The 15,034-nt window shown below is 37.0% G+C and overlaps 1 protein-coding gene across 1 annotated transcript; it reads left to right on the forward strand.

Annotated features, from left to right (window-relative positions):
• Window positions 1–220: 220 nt before the first annotated feature.
• On the forward strand, window positions 221–10,227 carry LOC129828471 (RPE-retinal G protein-coupled receptor-like). The gene is made up of 7 exons (XM_055889504.1): window positions 221–793; window positions 1,302–1,461; window positions 4,722–4,843; window positions 4,972–5,125; window positions 7,758–7,875; window positions 8,297–8,410; window positions 8,619–10,227. The coding sequence occupies exons 1-7, from the start codon at window positions 718–720 to the stop codon at window positions 8,763–8,765; spliced, it is 891 nt and encodes a 296-aa protein (XP_055745479.1). The 5' UTR covers window positions 221–717; the 3' UTR covers window positions 8,766–10,227.
• The last annotated feature ends 4,807 nt before the right edge of the window (window positions 10,228–15,034 follow it).

Consider the following 15,034-nt stretch of genomic DNA (forward strand, 5'->3'; position numbering starts at 1 on the left):
CTGGGACATCACTAACAATGCTACATTCTTGGAACTAAGGTTTGCTTTCACCCACCCAGTTAAACCAGATTAAAGGATTGCTACATTTTAAACTTGTTGCATTGTTAAACCAATAATTCACTGGACAAGGGTCTCTCAGTCCATTCACTACGCAGTGTCGGCTTCCAACTGACACTTAGTTACTGTAGGCTTATGATGTCATGGATGGTTGAGGCAGCAGGTAGGTCCTACCTATCGAAATAAGAGAGAGATCCTTCATCTTCACATGGCATATAATGTTTAGCCTACTAAGTATACTAAGGATAAAGTATGACCTGTAGGTTTAGAGTTCAGTTATAATATAAAGTCTGTTATTGGTCATTAGTAGCCTACAATTTGAGATAGTCGGTTTCCCTGTCAGTTAAGCGCATGCAAAATTGGTGCGCAGAAACCACTTCAATTAAACACGACCGTTTGGGGAATAATGATTTTTTTTCTTCGGGAAAATAAGAAATAGTTGTTACCCAGTGTGTATCAAACTCTTCTGCTATTGCGCCACTTTTTTTAGTACATTCTTGTAGGGATTGGTAAGGGTTTTACATCAGATAAGTCCTTGCATGCGTTTTCACGTGAAAGAGCCTTTATAAGGAGTTCAGTCAAAACTCTGACACTTTCAGACGCGAGAATAAACGTCGAGGAACTATCTGTAGTGTCCGACAATCATAGTGGCCATCAAAAATGGCAGCATACACATTACCGGAGGGATTCTCCGATTTTGACATGTTTGCATTCGGTACCGCTCTTCTTGTTGGGGGTAAGTGAAATATTTTATGCCACATTTTTTAAAGAAAAGCTGTTATTTGCGTTAGCGAAATGGCATCCAGATGGAGCTACGTGGGATTTTAAAGATACCTTAAAGGGACAGGTCTACTGATTTTAAAGATACCTTAAAGGGACAGGTCTACTGATTTTAAAGATACCTTAAAGGGACAGGTCTACTGATTTTAAAGTCGGTAAAAAAAAGAAGTTTTTAATTGCCCGAGAATTGCTTTGAAGATTCTTTAAGTGATGACAGGAACTTAAAATCATGCCAAGATGTCACTGGAAGATGTGAATAATGCGCAAGGATGTGAAGATGTGGTTCTGTAAGGTTAAAATGTGAAATAGTAAAATTAAAGTCTGTGTAGTTAAAATTCAACAATATCTGACATTATAATATCCTATTCACATATAGGCTATATAATTTAACTGAAATGTTAAACGCCCATTTTTAGTCTGTGTCTTTCCCCATGATGATTTCTTTCTTTCTATGTGTCTTTTAGGTCTTGTTGGATTCTTCCTCAACGCCGTTTCAATATTGGCCTATATTAGCGTAAAGCAAATGCGAACTCCCAGTAATTTCCTTGTCTTTAACCTTGCTGTGGCTGACATTATGCTCAATACAACCGGCCTGATTGCTGCATACGCCAGCTTATCTTACAGGTATACATTATTATCCTTATCATACAGGTATACATTATTATCCTTATCATACATTATTATCCTTATCATACAGGTATACATTATTATCCTTATCTTACAGGTATACATTATTATCCTTATCTTACAGGTATACATTATTATCCGTATCTTACAGTTATACATTATTATCCTTATCTTACAGGTATACATTATTATCCTTATCATACAGGTATACATTATTATCCTTATCATACATTATTATCCTTATCTTACAGGTATACATTATTATCCTTATCTTACAGGTATATATTATTATCCTTATCTTACAGGTATACATTATTATCCTTATCTTACATTATTATCCTTATCTTACAGGTATACATTATTATCCTTATCTTACAGGTATATATTATTATCCGTATCTTACAGGTATACATTATTATCCTTATCATACAGGTATACATTATTATCCGTATCATACAAGTATACATTATTATCCTTATCTTACAGGTATACATTATTATCCTTATCATACAGGTATACATTATTATCCTTATCTTACAGGTATACATTATTATCCTTATCTTACAGGTATACATTATTATCCTTATCTTACAGGTATATATTATTATCCGTATCTTACAGTTATACATTATTATCCTTATCTTACAGGTATACATTATTATCCTTATCTTACAGGTATACATTATTATCCTTATCTTACATTATTATCCTTATCTTACAGGTATACATTATTATCCTTATCTTACAGGTATACATTATTATCCTTATCTTACAGGTATACATTATTATCCTTATCATACAGGTATACATTATTATCCGTATCATACAAGTATACATTATTATCCTTATCTTACAGGTATACATTATTATCCTTATCATACAGGTATACATTATTATCCTTATCTTACAGGTATACATTATTATCCTTATCTTACAGGTATACAATATTATCCTTATCTTACAGGTATACATTATTATCCTTATCCTACAGGTATACATTATTATCCTTATCTTACAGGTATACATTATTATCCTTATCTTGCAGGTATACATTATTGTCCTTATCTTACAGGTATTCATTATTATCCTTATCCTACAGGTATACATTATTATCCTTATCCTACAGGTATACATTATTATCCTTATCTTACAGGTATACATTATTATCCTTATCATACAGGTATACATTATTATCCTTATCTTACAGGTATACATTATTATCCTTATCCTACAGGTATACATTATTATCCTTATCTTACAGGTATACATTATTATCCTTATCTTACAGGTATACATTATTATCCTTATCTTACATTATTATCCTTATCTTACAGGTATACATTATTATCCTTATCATACAGGTATACATTATTATCCTTATCTTACAGGTATATATTATTATCCTTATCTTACATTATTATCCTTAGCATACAGGTATACATTATTATCCTTATCTTACAGGTATACATTATTATCCTTATCTTACAGGTATACATTATTATCCTTATCTTACAGGTATACATTATTATCCTTACCATATATGTATACATTATTATCCTTATCATACATTATTATCCTTATCATACATTATTATCCTTATCTTACAGGTATATATTATTATCCTTATCATACATTATTATCCTTATCTTACATTATTATCCTTAGCGTACAGGTATACATTATTATCCTTATCTTACAGGTATACATTATTATCCTTATCTTACAGGTATACATTATTATCCTTATCTTACAGGTATACATTATTATCCTTATCGTATATGTATACATTATTATCCTTATCATACATTATTATCCTTATCATACATTATTATCCTTATCTTACAGGTATACATTATTATCCTTATCGTACAGGTATACATTATTATCCTTATCATACATTATTATCCTTATCTTACAGGTATATATTATTATCCTTATCTTACAGGTATACATTATTATCCTTATCATACATTATTATCCTTATCATACAGGTATACATTATTATCCTTATCGTACAGGTATACATTATTATCCTTATCTTACAGGTATACATTATTATCCTTATCATACATTATTATCCTTATCTTACAGGTATACATTATTATCCTTATCTTACATGTATACATTATTATCCTTATCATACATTATTATCCTTATCTTACAGGTATGCATTATTATCCTTATCTTACATGTATACATTATTATCCTTATCATACATTATTATCCTTATCTTACAGGTTTACATTATTATCCTTATCATACATTATTATCCTTATCTTACAGGTATACATTATTATCCTTATCTTACATGTATACATTATTATCCTTATCATACATTATTATCCTTATCTTACAGGTATGCATTATTATCCTTATCTTACAGGTATACATTATTATCCTTATCATACATTATTATCCTTATCTTACAGGTATACATTATTATCCTTATCATACAGGTATACATTATTATCCTTATCTTACAGGTATACATTATTATCCTTATCTTACAGGTATACATTATTATCCTTATCTTACAGGTATACATTATTATCCTTATCTTACAGGTATACATTATTATCCTTATCTTACAGGTATACATTATTATCCTTATCTTACAGGTGTACATTATTATCCTTATCTTACTGGTATACATTATTATCCTTATCGTACAGGTATACATTATTATCCTTATCATACATTATTATCCTTATCTTACAGGTATACATTATTATAACTTGACTCTGCATTAATGCCTGTGGAGGTTTCCTAACTTATGTGTACAATAGTTGTTGTTAAAACGCTCTTATGCGTTGATCTAAAATTGGTTTACAGATAGGACATCAGGACAAATCATTCTAGAGAGGCACATTTTTCATGTATATCTGAATAGCTATGATGGATAGATGCTATACTACACAAAGCTGTAATGTTGAACACTTGTTAGTGTGTGCGATCATGACTTTATAGTTCAACTGAATAGAACCACAAATCAAAGTAAGTGTATTTGGTTTAACAATTTGCTGCAAAATGAGTCACCGTGTTAACGTAGGAATATAGCCATTCTAAAACTGGTTTATGCCCGATGGGATTAGAAACACTAAGGCTGAATTTACACAGGCAGCCCAATTCTGATCTTTTTACAATAATTGGTCTTTTGACCGATCAGATCAGGTCTCTTGCCAATAATCGGACAAAAGATCAGAATTGAGCTGCCTGTGTAAACGCAGCCTAAATGTGCTCTTCTCTTGTCACCCTAGACACTGGCCCTGGGGTCAAGACGGATGTAACAACCACGCCTTCATAGGGATGACAGCAGTCCTGGCCTCTATCAGCTTCCTGGCTACCATCGCCTGGGACAGATATCACCAATATGTCACCAGTGGGTAGTATCCTACTGTACAATTTTGTATTCATGGCATTTCATATATCTTTATCTATATACATCTACAAAGCTACAAACATATTCTTGCGAATTCCAATAAATATGACAACATTATTTTGTTCCAGATCAGAAGCTGTTTTGGAGCACGGCCTGGACTTTTTCTATCATTATCTGGGGGTTGGCCATCTTCTGGGCGGCCGTCCCTCTGACTGGTTGGGGAGTTTATGACTTTGAGCCAATGAGGACGTGCTGCACTCTGGACTACACCAAAGGAGACAAGTAGGCTACATTTTAAAGTGGAACTGACAGCGTTTCATAATAATCATAATATCAGTCAAAAAATATCATATTCCCAGTTTATTAAGCTACAAAACCAAACTTTATAAGAGGCTTTTAAAAAATAGGTTGTATTTGACTCACCGTTCCGTGACGTACACTAAGGCGTTGTTGGCGTAATCGATGGATGCAGTTCAATGCATGATTCATATCATTCACCAATACAGTTCTTTGCGAGTCCCCAAAACATATTAGTATCAGGTTGTAAAGCCCAGCTGGCCTGCTACACTGTTTTCTGCCTCCATTCGGGATGCACTGTTTCAGTTTTCAGTACTAAATATTTTGGTTAGCATTATTTGTTGATCTTTATTGTTGTTGATGTAAATTGCTGAGGGAGAGAGAGTCTATCTCTTCGTGGTTGTTTGATCAATAGGACTGTAAAGTTCCCAGATGTAAGAGGACTCCCGTTGTATTGTCATATTTGCAGAAATCCACTCAGGTGTGTATTTTGTGGCTTTTGGAAAATGCTTTCTAATGATCTAAAGTCATGCTGTTTTAACTGCCTGTAAACACACAGTCCAGTTCATAGTGAATGATGACAGGCCCTACTGCCTGTAAACACACAGTCCAGATCAAAGTGAATGATGACAGGCCCTACTGCCTGTAAACACACAGTCCAGATCAAAGTGAATGATGACAGGCCCTACTGCCTGTAAACACACAGTCCAGATCAAAGTGAATGATGACAGGCCCTACTGCCTGTAAACACACAGTCCAGATCAAAGTGAATGATGACAGGCCCTACTGCCTGTAAACACACAGTCCAGATCAAAGTGAATAATGACAGGCCCTACTGCCTGTAAACACACAGTCCAGATCAAAGTGAATGATGACAGGCCCTACTGCCTGTAAACACACAGTCCAGATCAAAGTGAATGATGACAGGCCCTACTGCCTGTAAACACACAGTCCAGTTCATAGTGAATGATGACAGGCCCTACTGCCTGTAAACACACAGTCCAGATCAAAGTGAATAATGACAGGCCTGTGTGGCAAATGTACCTCTGATTGGCTTTGGTGCACCGGTCTGCATAGACTCCGGTCTTCAACGAAAAAGAGAGTTTTATTTACTGCAGTGTCTATTAATTGTCCAAACGCATGGATGCTTTCCCACTCTATATTGCTAGAGAATTTTCACAAATGCCTTAATATACGTAATTCCCAAACATTCTAAGAATTTAGGAAAACGTGAAAATTACCATATCTAATTGCTCGCTTCACAGATTTTTTAAAAGTGTCTTGTTCTTCCTGGGGTTGTATATGAACAAATTATAATAAGATTTCATTTTGCTAAAATGCTGTCAATTCCACTATAAATTCACGTTTATATTTTGGTATTTTATCCAGAGCGACTTAGACAGAAATGATACGCCATGTTCTCTCTCGTCTGTGGTTCAGGGAATTCCACCATCGTGTTCTCTCTCGTCTGTGGTTCAGGGAATTCCACCATCATGTTCTCTCTCGTCTGTGGTTCAGGGAATTCCACCATCATGTTCTGTCTCGTCTGTGGTTCAGGGAATTCCACCATCGTGTACTCTTTTGTCTGTGGTTCAGGGAATTCCACCATCGTGTTCTCTCTCGTCTGTGGTTCAGGGAATTCCACCATCGTGTTCTCTCTCGTCTGTGGTTCAGGGAATTCCACCATCGTGTTCTCTCTCGTCTGTGGTTCAGGGAATTCCACCATCGTGTTCTCTAATGTCTGTGGTTCAGGGAATTCCACCATCGTGTTCTCTCTCGTCTGTGGTTCAGGGAATTCCACCATCGTGTTCTCTCTCGTCTGTGGTTCAGGGAATTCCACCATCGTGTTCTGTCTCGTCTGTGGTTCAGGGAATTCCACCATCATGTTCTCTATTGTCTGTGGTTCAGGGAATTCCACCATCGTGTTCTCTATTGTCTGTGGTTCAGGGAATTACAGACCTCTAAAGGTCATTTTTATTGTAGCTCAACAACTCCCTCACGTTACCTATGCGCTTATTTGTCGTTGATGTTTCACAAGATTTCTTTTTTAAAGACAGTTTTGATAAAAAGCGCAGACTTCCAGAACTCATAAATACCCTTCTGTTTTAACCAGCTGTTGACGTCACTGTTTGACTTTGTAAAATGTAAACAGTGGAATACAGAATCAGGGCTTTATTAAAACAATCAAACAGATTACCACAAAAGTAAGCTCTTTACCCTAGTTGAAAACATGCAGCGTTTCACACACAGAGAGAGGACTGCTAGAAATGTGTAATGGATTGGATTATTCATTTCAGACAATAAATCAAAAACTTTCTAACAATGTCTCCCACATACTAGGGTTCCAAAATTCTGGTAACACAATTCCCAGCTCTTCCAGAAATCCTGGAAGATTACGTATTTCCTGCTAATTCCCTCCTTATTTTGGGAATCCTCCAATCGCTATTTCTGGAACACCTGGTAATTTTGCAACCCAAGTCTGTGGATGTTTTTGGGTGGAAAATGACCAGAATTGAGCAACCCTAGACGTGTGAGAATGCCCCATTCATAGAGATGCACGGGATAATACAGTATGTCTTATGTCATTCTATGGTCCGTGTTCCTCTCCATTCAACAGGGACTACATCACCTATATGGGAGCCCTGACTGTCTTCTACCTTATCTTCCCTGCTTATGTCATGAAGTCTAACTACGACGCCATTTACGCATACTTCAAGAAGATCCACAAGCACAGGGTAAACCTTGGAACATTCTACCGTTTGAAGAACATTTGGAACGTGTTCTTTGGAACGTTGCAAAACATTTTAACAACATCATTCATCTTTGACCTTTTGGGGAGAAAAACATACTTGTCATTATATTACAAAGTGATACGTGTTTTTCAATCCTGGTAAATGAACATCGGGAAAGATGTTCCGTGAACTTCAGATTACAAGATAATCCTGTAGACAATATTTGCTGTAATTATTTCACCCTGCAATTATTTAAGTACGATGTCTAGAAGTTGTATGTGTGTACATAACAGTCATTATGTTCTGCTCTTTTATACATTTATCTTATGCTGATATTTTGAGTCTCTGTTATTGTTGTCATAGTGTAACTCAAAAGTCACATTTCATATTCAATACAACTTTATTGACTGTCGCTGTTTTCCAGTGGAACACCAGCATACCACTGAGGGTTCTGTTGTTCTGCTGGGGACCCTATGAAGTCATGTGTATCTACGCCTGCTTTGACAACGCCAAACTGGTCTCTCCAAAGCTGAGAATGGTGAGCGGCACTGCTTCTTCTTCGTTTTTTGAGAGCTTCTTGTTCTTCTTCTTTTGAGAGCTTCTTCTTTTGAGAGCTTCTTCCTTATTTTCATTTTCTCTATTGTCTTTTCACTTTCTGTGCTTGATAATGCTTTAGTTAAATAAAATGTCAATGGAGAGGTTTGTTTTAAATCCTTTTAACAAGAACATGTTTATTCATTTTGTAGTTGCTTCCTGTTTTGGCGAAAATGAACCCTACTTTCAACGCGTGTCTCTATTCCTTTGGGAACGAGTTCTACAGAGGAGGGGTGTGGCAGTTCCTGACTGGCCAGAAGTTTACAGAGCCCGTCGTTGTCAAGTTAAAAGGAAGATAAAGGAAGTTCTTGTTAGTTACAGTCATATAATTAGAATGGTCAGAGTTTCTATGTCCATTCTACTCATTCTAATTCTATGGTTACAGTACCGTACAGGCCATAGAATTAGAATGTTCCATTCTAATTCTATGGTTACAGTACAGTACATGCCATAGAATTAGAATGTTCCATGTTCCATTCTAATTCTATGGTTACAGTACAGTACAGGCCATAGAATTAGAATGTTCCATGTTCCATTCAACCATTCTAATTCTATGGTTACAGTACCGTACAGGCCATAGAATTAGAATGTTCCATGTTCCATTCAACCATTCTAATTCTCTGGTTACAGTATCGTACAGGCCATAGAATTAGAATGTTCCATGTTCCATTCAACCATTCTAATTCTCTGGTTACAGTACCGTACAGGCCATAGAATTAGAATGTTCCATGTTCCATTCTACTCATTCTAATTCTATGGTTACAGTACCGTACAGGCCATAGAATTAGAATGTTCCATGTTCCATTCAACCATTCTAATTCTCTGCTGAAGGCCATATTTAAACAACAACGCCATCCTCATGCACTCTCATTGCAATAGGTTTCACATTGGAAGAATGCTATCTGTACAAGGTTGTGAAGTCAATCTTAATTGTTTATTTAGTTGGTTTGAGAAACCATATGGCAATGTAGCTTGTCAGTAGCGATATGGTGACCGTCCATTCAAATAGACTTTGGGGGGAGGCACCTGTTCTTAGGTTAAATGATGTATCATGATTTACTAGAGATGATTGGCTAGACATGATTGACTAGACATTCATTGACCTGTGTTTTAGTAGAAATACCACAGTGCTCTTAATGCCATGTTCATGTTGAGTGATTTTTTTGAAGGTAGTAAAACCAGTGTAATCAACTTAAAGTGGACGAGAGTGAATTTTAGTGGAGTCATGATCATGTAAAACTGATTTTTATATCCAATAGCATTACAATTGGCTCATTCATCCCCCTCCTCTCCCCTGTAACTATTCCCCAGGTCGTTGCTGCAAATGAGAACGTGTTCTCAGTCAACTTACCTGGTAAAATAACGGTAAAAGAAATAAAATAAATAAAAAACTTCTAGAACTCTCCCTGATGTAGTCCTCTAATCGCTGTCAATAAACGCAGCAACGTATACTGCCACGTGTTGCTCTTCAATTTGACTCAACTGCCCATTGAACTGGTGGGATGCTCAACATGCCGCTTTACTGTACAGTTCCAACGGATGATGAGTTGGTTTACAATTACCATCATAGTCATAAAAACCAAAACATTCCTCTTTTAGATGATTTAGACTTCGTCTTCAGACGTCAAAAAGAGATGTACCTATCAGACCCGGGTTCAAATATCAGACTTCACAAAGAGATGTACCTATCAGACCCGGGTTCAAATATCAGACTTCAAAAAGAGATGTACCTATCAGACCCGGGTTCAAATATCAGACTTCACAAAGAGATGTACCTATCAGACCCGGGTTCAAATATCAGACTTCAAAAAGAGATGTACCTATCAGACCCGGGTTCAAATATCAGACTTCACAAAGAGATGTACCTATCAGACCCGGGTTCAAATATCAGACTTCACAAAGAGATGTACCTATCAGACCCGGGTTCAAATATCAGACTTCAAAAAGAGATGTACCTATCAGACCCGGGTTCAAATATCAGACTTCACAAAGAGTTGTACCTATCAGACCCGGGTTCAAATATCAGACTTCACAAAGAGATGTACCTATCAGACCCGGGTTCAAATATCAGACTTCACAAAGAGTTGTACCTATCAGACCCGGGTTCAAATATCAGACTTCACAAAGAGATGTACCTATCAGACCCGGGTTCAAATATCAGACTTCACAAAGAGATGTACCTACCAGACCAGGGTTCAAATATCAGACTTCACAAAGAGATGTACCTACCAGACCAGGGTTCAAATATCAGACTTCAAAAAGAGATGTACCTATCAGACCCGGGTTCAAATATCAGACGTCAAAAAGAGATGTACCTACCAGACCAGGGTTCAAATATCAGACTTCAAAAAGAGATGTACCTACCAGACCAGGGTTCAAATATCAGACTTCAAAAAGAGATGTACCTATCAGACCCGGGTTCAAATATCAGACGTCAAAAAGAGATGTACCTACCAGACCAGGGTTCAAATATCAGACTTCAAAAAGAGATGTACCTACCAGACCAGGGTTCAAATATCAGACTTCAAAAAGAGATGTACCTATCAGACCCGGGTTCAAATATCAGACGTCAAAAAGAGATGTACCTATCAGACCAGGGTTCAAATATCAGACTTCAAAAAGAGATGTACCTACCAGACCCGGGTTCAAATATCAGACGTCAAAAAGAGTTGTACCTATCAGACCCGGGTTCAAATATCAGACTTCACAAAGAGATGTACCTATCAGACCCGGGTTCAAATATCAGACTTCACAAAGAGATGTACCTACCAGACCAGGGTTCAAATATCAGACTTCACAAAGAGATGTACCTACCAGACCAGGGTTCAAATATCAGACTTCAAAAAGAGATGTACCTATCAGACCCGGGTTCAAATATCAGACGTCAAAAAGAGATGTACCTACCAGACCAGGGTTCAAATATCAGACTTCAAAAAGAGATGTACCTACCAGACCAGGGTTCAAATATCAGACTTCAAAAAGAGATGTACCTATCAGACCCGGGTTCAAATATCAGACGTCAAAAAGAGATGTACCTATCAGACCAGGGTTCAAATATCAGACTTCAAAAAGAGATGTACCTACCAGACCCGGGTTCAAATATCAGACGTCAAAAAGAGATGTACCTACCAGACCCGGGTTCAAATATCAGACTTCACAAAGAGATGTACCTACCAGACCAGGGTTCAAATATCAGACTTCACAAAGAGATGTACCTACCAGACCAGGGTTCAAATATCAGACTTCAAAAAGAGATGTACCTACCAGACCTGGTTCAAATATCAGACTTCAAAAAGAGATGTACCTACCAGACCAGGGTTCAAATATCAGACGTCAAAAAGAGATGTACCTATCAGACCCGGGTTCAAATATCAGACTTCAAAAAGAGATGTACCTACCAGACCCGGGTTCAAATATCAGACTTCAAAAAGAGATGTACCTACCAGACCAGGGTTCAAATATCAGACGTCAAAAAGAGATGTACCTACCAGACCAGGGTTCAAATATCAGACGTCAAAAAGAGATGTACCTACCAGACCAGGGTTCAAATATCAGACGTCAAAAAGAGATGTACCTACCAGACCCGGGTTCAAATATCAGACTTCAAAAAGAGATGTACCTACCAGACCAGGGTTCAAATATCAGACTATAAAAAGAGATGTACCTACCAGACCTGGTTCAAATATCAGACGTCAAAAAGAGATGTACCTACCAGACCAGGGTTCAAATATCAGACTTCACAAAGAGATGTACCTACCAGACCAGGGTTCAAATATCAGACTTCACAAAGAGATGTACCTACCAGACCCGGGTTCAAATATCAGACTTCAAAAAGAGATGTAGCTGCCAGACCAGGGTTCAAATACTATTTGAAATCTTTAAAGTACCTTAAGCGTTTACTTTAGCCTGCCCGGAGTGCCAGATGGGCGGAGTTTACTTTTTTGCTACTATTTCATTGGCTAAATTGTGCCAGGCAAGCTCAATCAAGCCAGGCTAATTAGTATTTGACATGATTTTGAACTATTATTTGAACCCAGTTCTGATTTAAGTAAAGCCATTTCATGTTTCATGGTGGTGGTTGTCTAGTTGGGTCACTTGGATCCTGTGGAGTTTTATGGTTTTGGCTCAAATGGCATCTTATTCCCCGTGGGCCCTCGCCAAAAGTAGTGCACTATATAGGAACTATGGTTCCATTGGGGACAGCTGAAACCTCTGACTATACAAAGCCTTCAGAAAGTATTCACACCCTGTGACTTTTTCCACGTTTTGTTATGTTACAGCCTTGATTTAAAATAGATTAAATGTTGATTTTGTTTTTGTCACTGGCCTACACAATACCCCATCATGTCAAAGTGGAATTATGTTTTTTTTGTTGTTTTTTTATGTTTACAAATGAATAAAAATGAAAAGATTAAATGTCTTGAGTCAATAGGTATACAACCTCTTTGTGATGACAAGCCTAAATAAGTTCAGGAGTAAAAAATGTGCTTAACAAGTCACGTAATAAGTTGTATGGACTCTGTGTGTAATAATAGTGTTTTTGAACGACTACCTCGTCTTTTAACCCCACACATCTGCCTCAGTCGAGCAGTGAATTTCAAACGAAGATTCAACCACAAAGACCAGGGAGGTTTTCGCCTCGCAAAGAAGGGCACCTATTGGTAGATGGGTAAAAAATTGAAAAACAAGCAGACATTGGAACATCCCTTTGAGCATGGTGAAGTTGTTAGTTACACTTTGGATGGTGTATCAATACAGTGTCTTGCAAAAGTATTCACACCCCTTTGGCATTTTTCCTATTTTGTTGCATTACAACCTGTAATTTTAAAGAGATTTTTATTTCGATTTCTTGTAATGGATATACACAAAATAGTTCAAATTGGTGAAGTGAACTGAAAAAAATGTAACAAAAAAAAACGAACGTAAAAGTGGTGCGTGCATATGTACAGTATTCACCCACTTCGCTATGAAGCCCCTAAATAAGATCTGGTGCAACTAATTACCTTCAGAAGTTACATCATTAGTTAAATAAAGTCCACTTGTTGCAATCTAAGTGTCACATGATCTCAGTATATCTACACCTGTTCTGAAAGGTCCCAGAGTCTGCAACACCACCAAGCAAGCGGCACCATGAAGACCAAGGAGCTCTCCAAACAGGTCAGGGACAAAGTTGTGGAGAAGTACAGATCAGGGTTGAGTTACATAAAAATATCCGAAGCTTTGAACATCCCACTGAGCACCATTAAATCCATTATAAAAAAAATTGAAAGAATATGGCACCACAACAAACTTGCCAAGAGAGGGCCGCCCACCAAAACTCACGGACCAGGCAAGTAGGGCATTAAGGAAGGAAACCGCTCAGGGATTTCACCATGAGGCCAATGGTGACTTTAAAACAATTCAAGTTTCATGGCTGTGATAGGAGAAAACTGAGGATGGATCAACATATTCCAAATGATGCATCCTGTTTGCAACAAGGAACTAAAATAATACTTCAAAAAATGTGTCAAGCAATTCACTTTTTGTCCTGAATACAAAGTGTTATGTTTGGGGCAAATCAAATACAACACATTACCACAGTACCACACTCCATTTTTTCAAACATAGTGGTAGCTGCATCATGTTATGGGTATGCTTGTAAACTTTAAGGACAGGAGAGTTTTTCAGGATAAAAAAGAAAGGGAATGGAGCTAAGCAAAGGCAAAATCCTAGAGGAAAAGCTGATTCAGTCTGCTTTCCACCAGACACTGGGAGATGAATTCATCTTTCAGCAGGACAATAACCTAAAACACAAGGCCAAATCTACACTGGAGTTGCTTACCAAGAAGACAGTCAATGTTACTGAGTGGCCAAGTTACAGTTTTGACTTACAATTACTTGAACATCTTTGGCAAGACCTGAAAATGGTTGACTAGCAATGATCAACAACCAATTTAACAGAGCTTGATACATTTTGAAATGAATAATGGGCAAATATTATTGGCAAACCATTATTAATTCAGGCCGTAACACAACAAAATGTGGAATAAGTCAAAGGATAGGAATACTTTCTGAAGGCACTGCATGTAGCAGCGTCTTTCTGTGGAGAAGTATTCGCTAAGTACTTAGTGTGGAGAAGTATTCGCTAAGTACTTAGTGTGGAGAAGTATTCTCTAACTACTTAGTGTGGAGAAGTATTCGCTAAGTACTTGGTGTGGAGAAGTATTCTCTAAGTACTTAGTGTGGAGAAGTATTCGCTAAGTACTTAGTGTGGAGAAGTATTCTCTAAGTACTTAGTGTGGAGAAGTATTCTCTAAGTACTTAGTGTGGAGAAGTATTCTCTAAGTACTTGGTGTGGAGAAGTATTCTCTAAGTACTTAGTGTGGAGAAGTATTCGCTAAGTACTTAGTGTGGAGAAGTATTCTCTAAGTACTTGGTGTGGAGAAGTATTCTCTAAGTACTTAGTGTGGAGAAGTATTCGCTAAGTACTTAGTGTGGAGAAGTATTCTCTAAGTACTTAGTGTGGAGAAGTATTCGCTAAGTACTTAGTGTGGAGAAGTATTCTCTAAGTACTTGGTGTGGAGAAGTA

The sequence above is a fragment of the Salvelinus fontinalis genome, chromosome 30 (genome assembly GCF_029448725.1).
Source record: "Salvelinus fontinalis isolate EN_2023a chromosome 30, ASM2944872v1, whole genome shotgun sequence".
Classification (NCBI taxonomy): domain Eukaryota; kingdom Metazoa; phylum Chordata; class Actinopteri; order Salmoniformes; family Salmonidae; genus Salvelinus; species Salvelinus fontinalis.

Excerpts from the sequence above, each read along its gene's own strand:
- LOC129828471 (XM_055889504.1), top strand. The coding sequence starts at position 718 with ATGGCAGCATACACATTACCGGAGGGATTCTCCGATTTTGACATGTTT. Across the intron at positions 794-1,301 it reads TACCGCTCTTCTTGTTGGGG|GTCTTGTTGGATTCTTCCTC; the intron begins GTAAGTGAAATA and ends TGTGTCTTTTAG. Across the intron at positions 8,411-8,618 it reads TCTCTCCAAAGCTGAGAATG|TTGCTTCCTGTTTTGGCGAA; the intron begins GTGAGCGGCACT and ends TTCATTTTGTAG.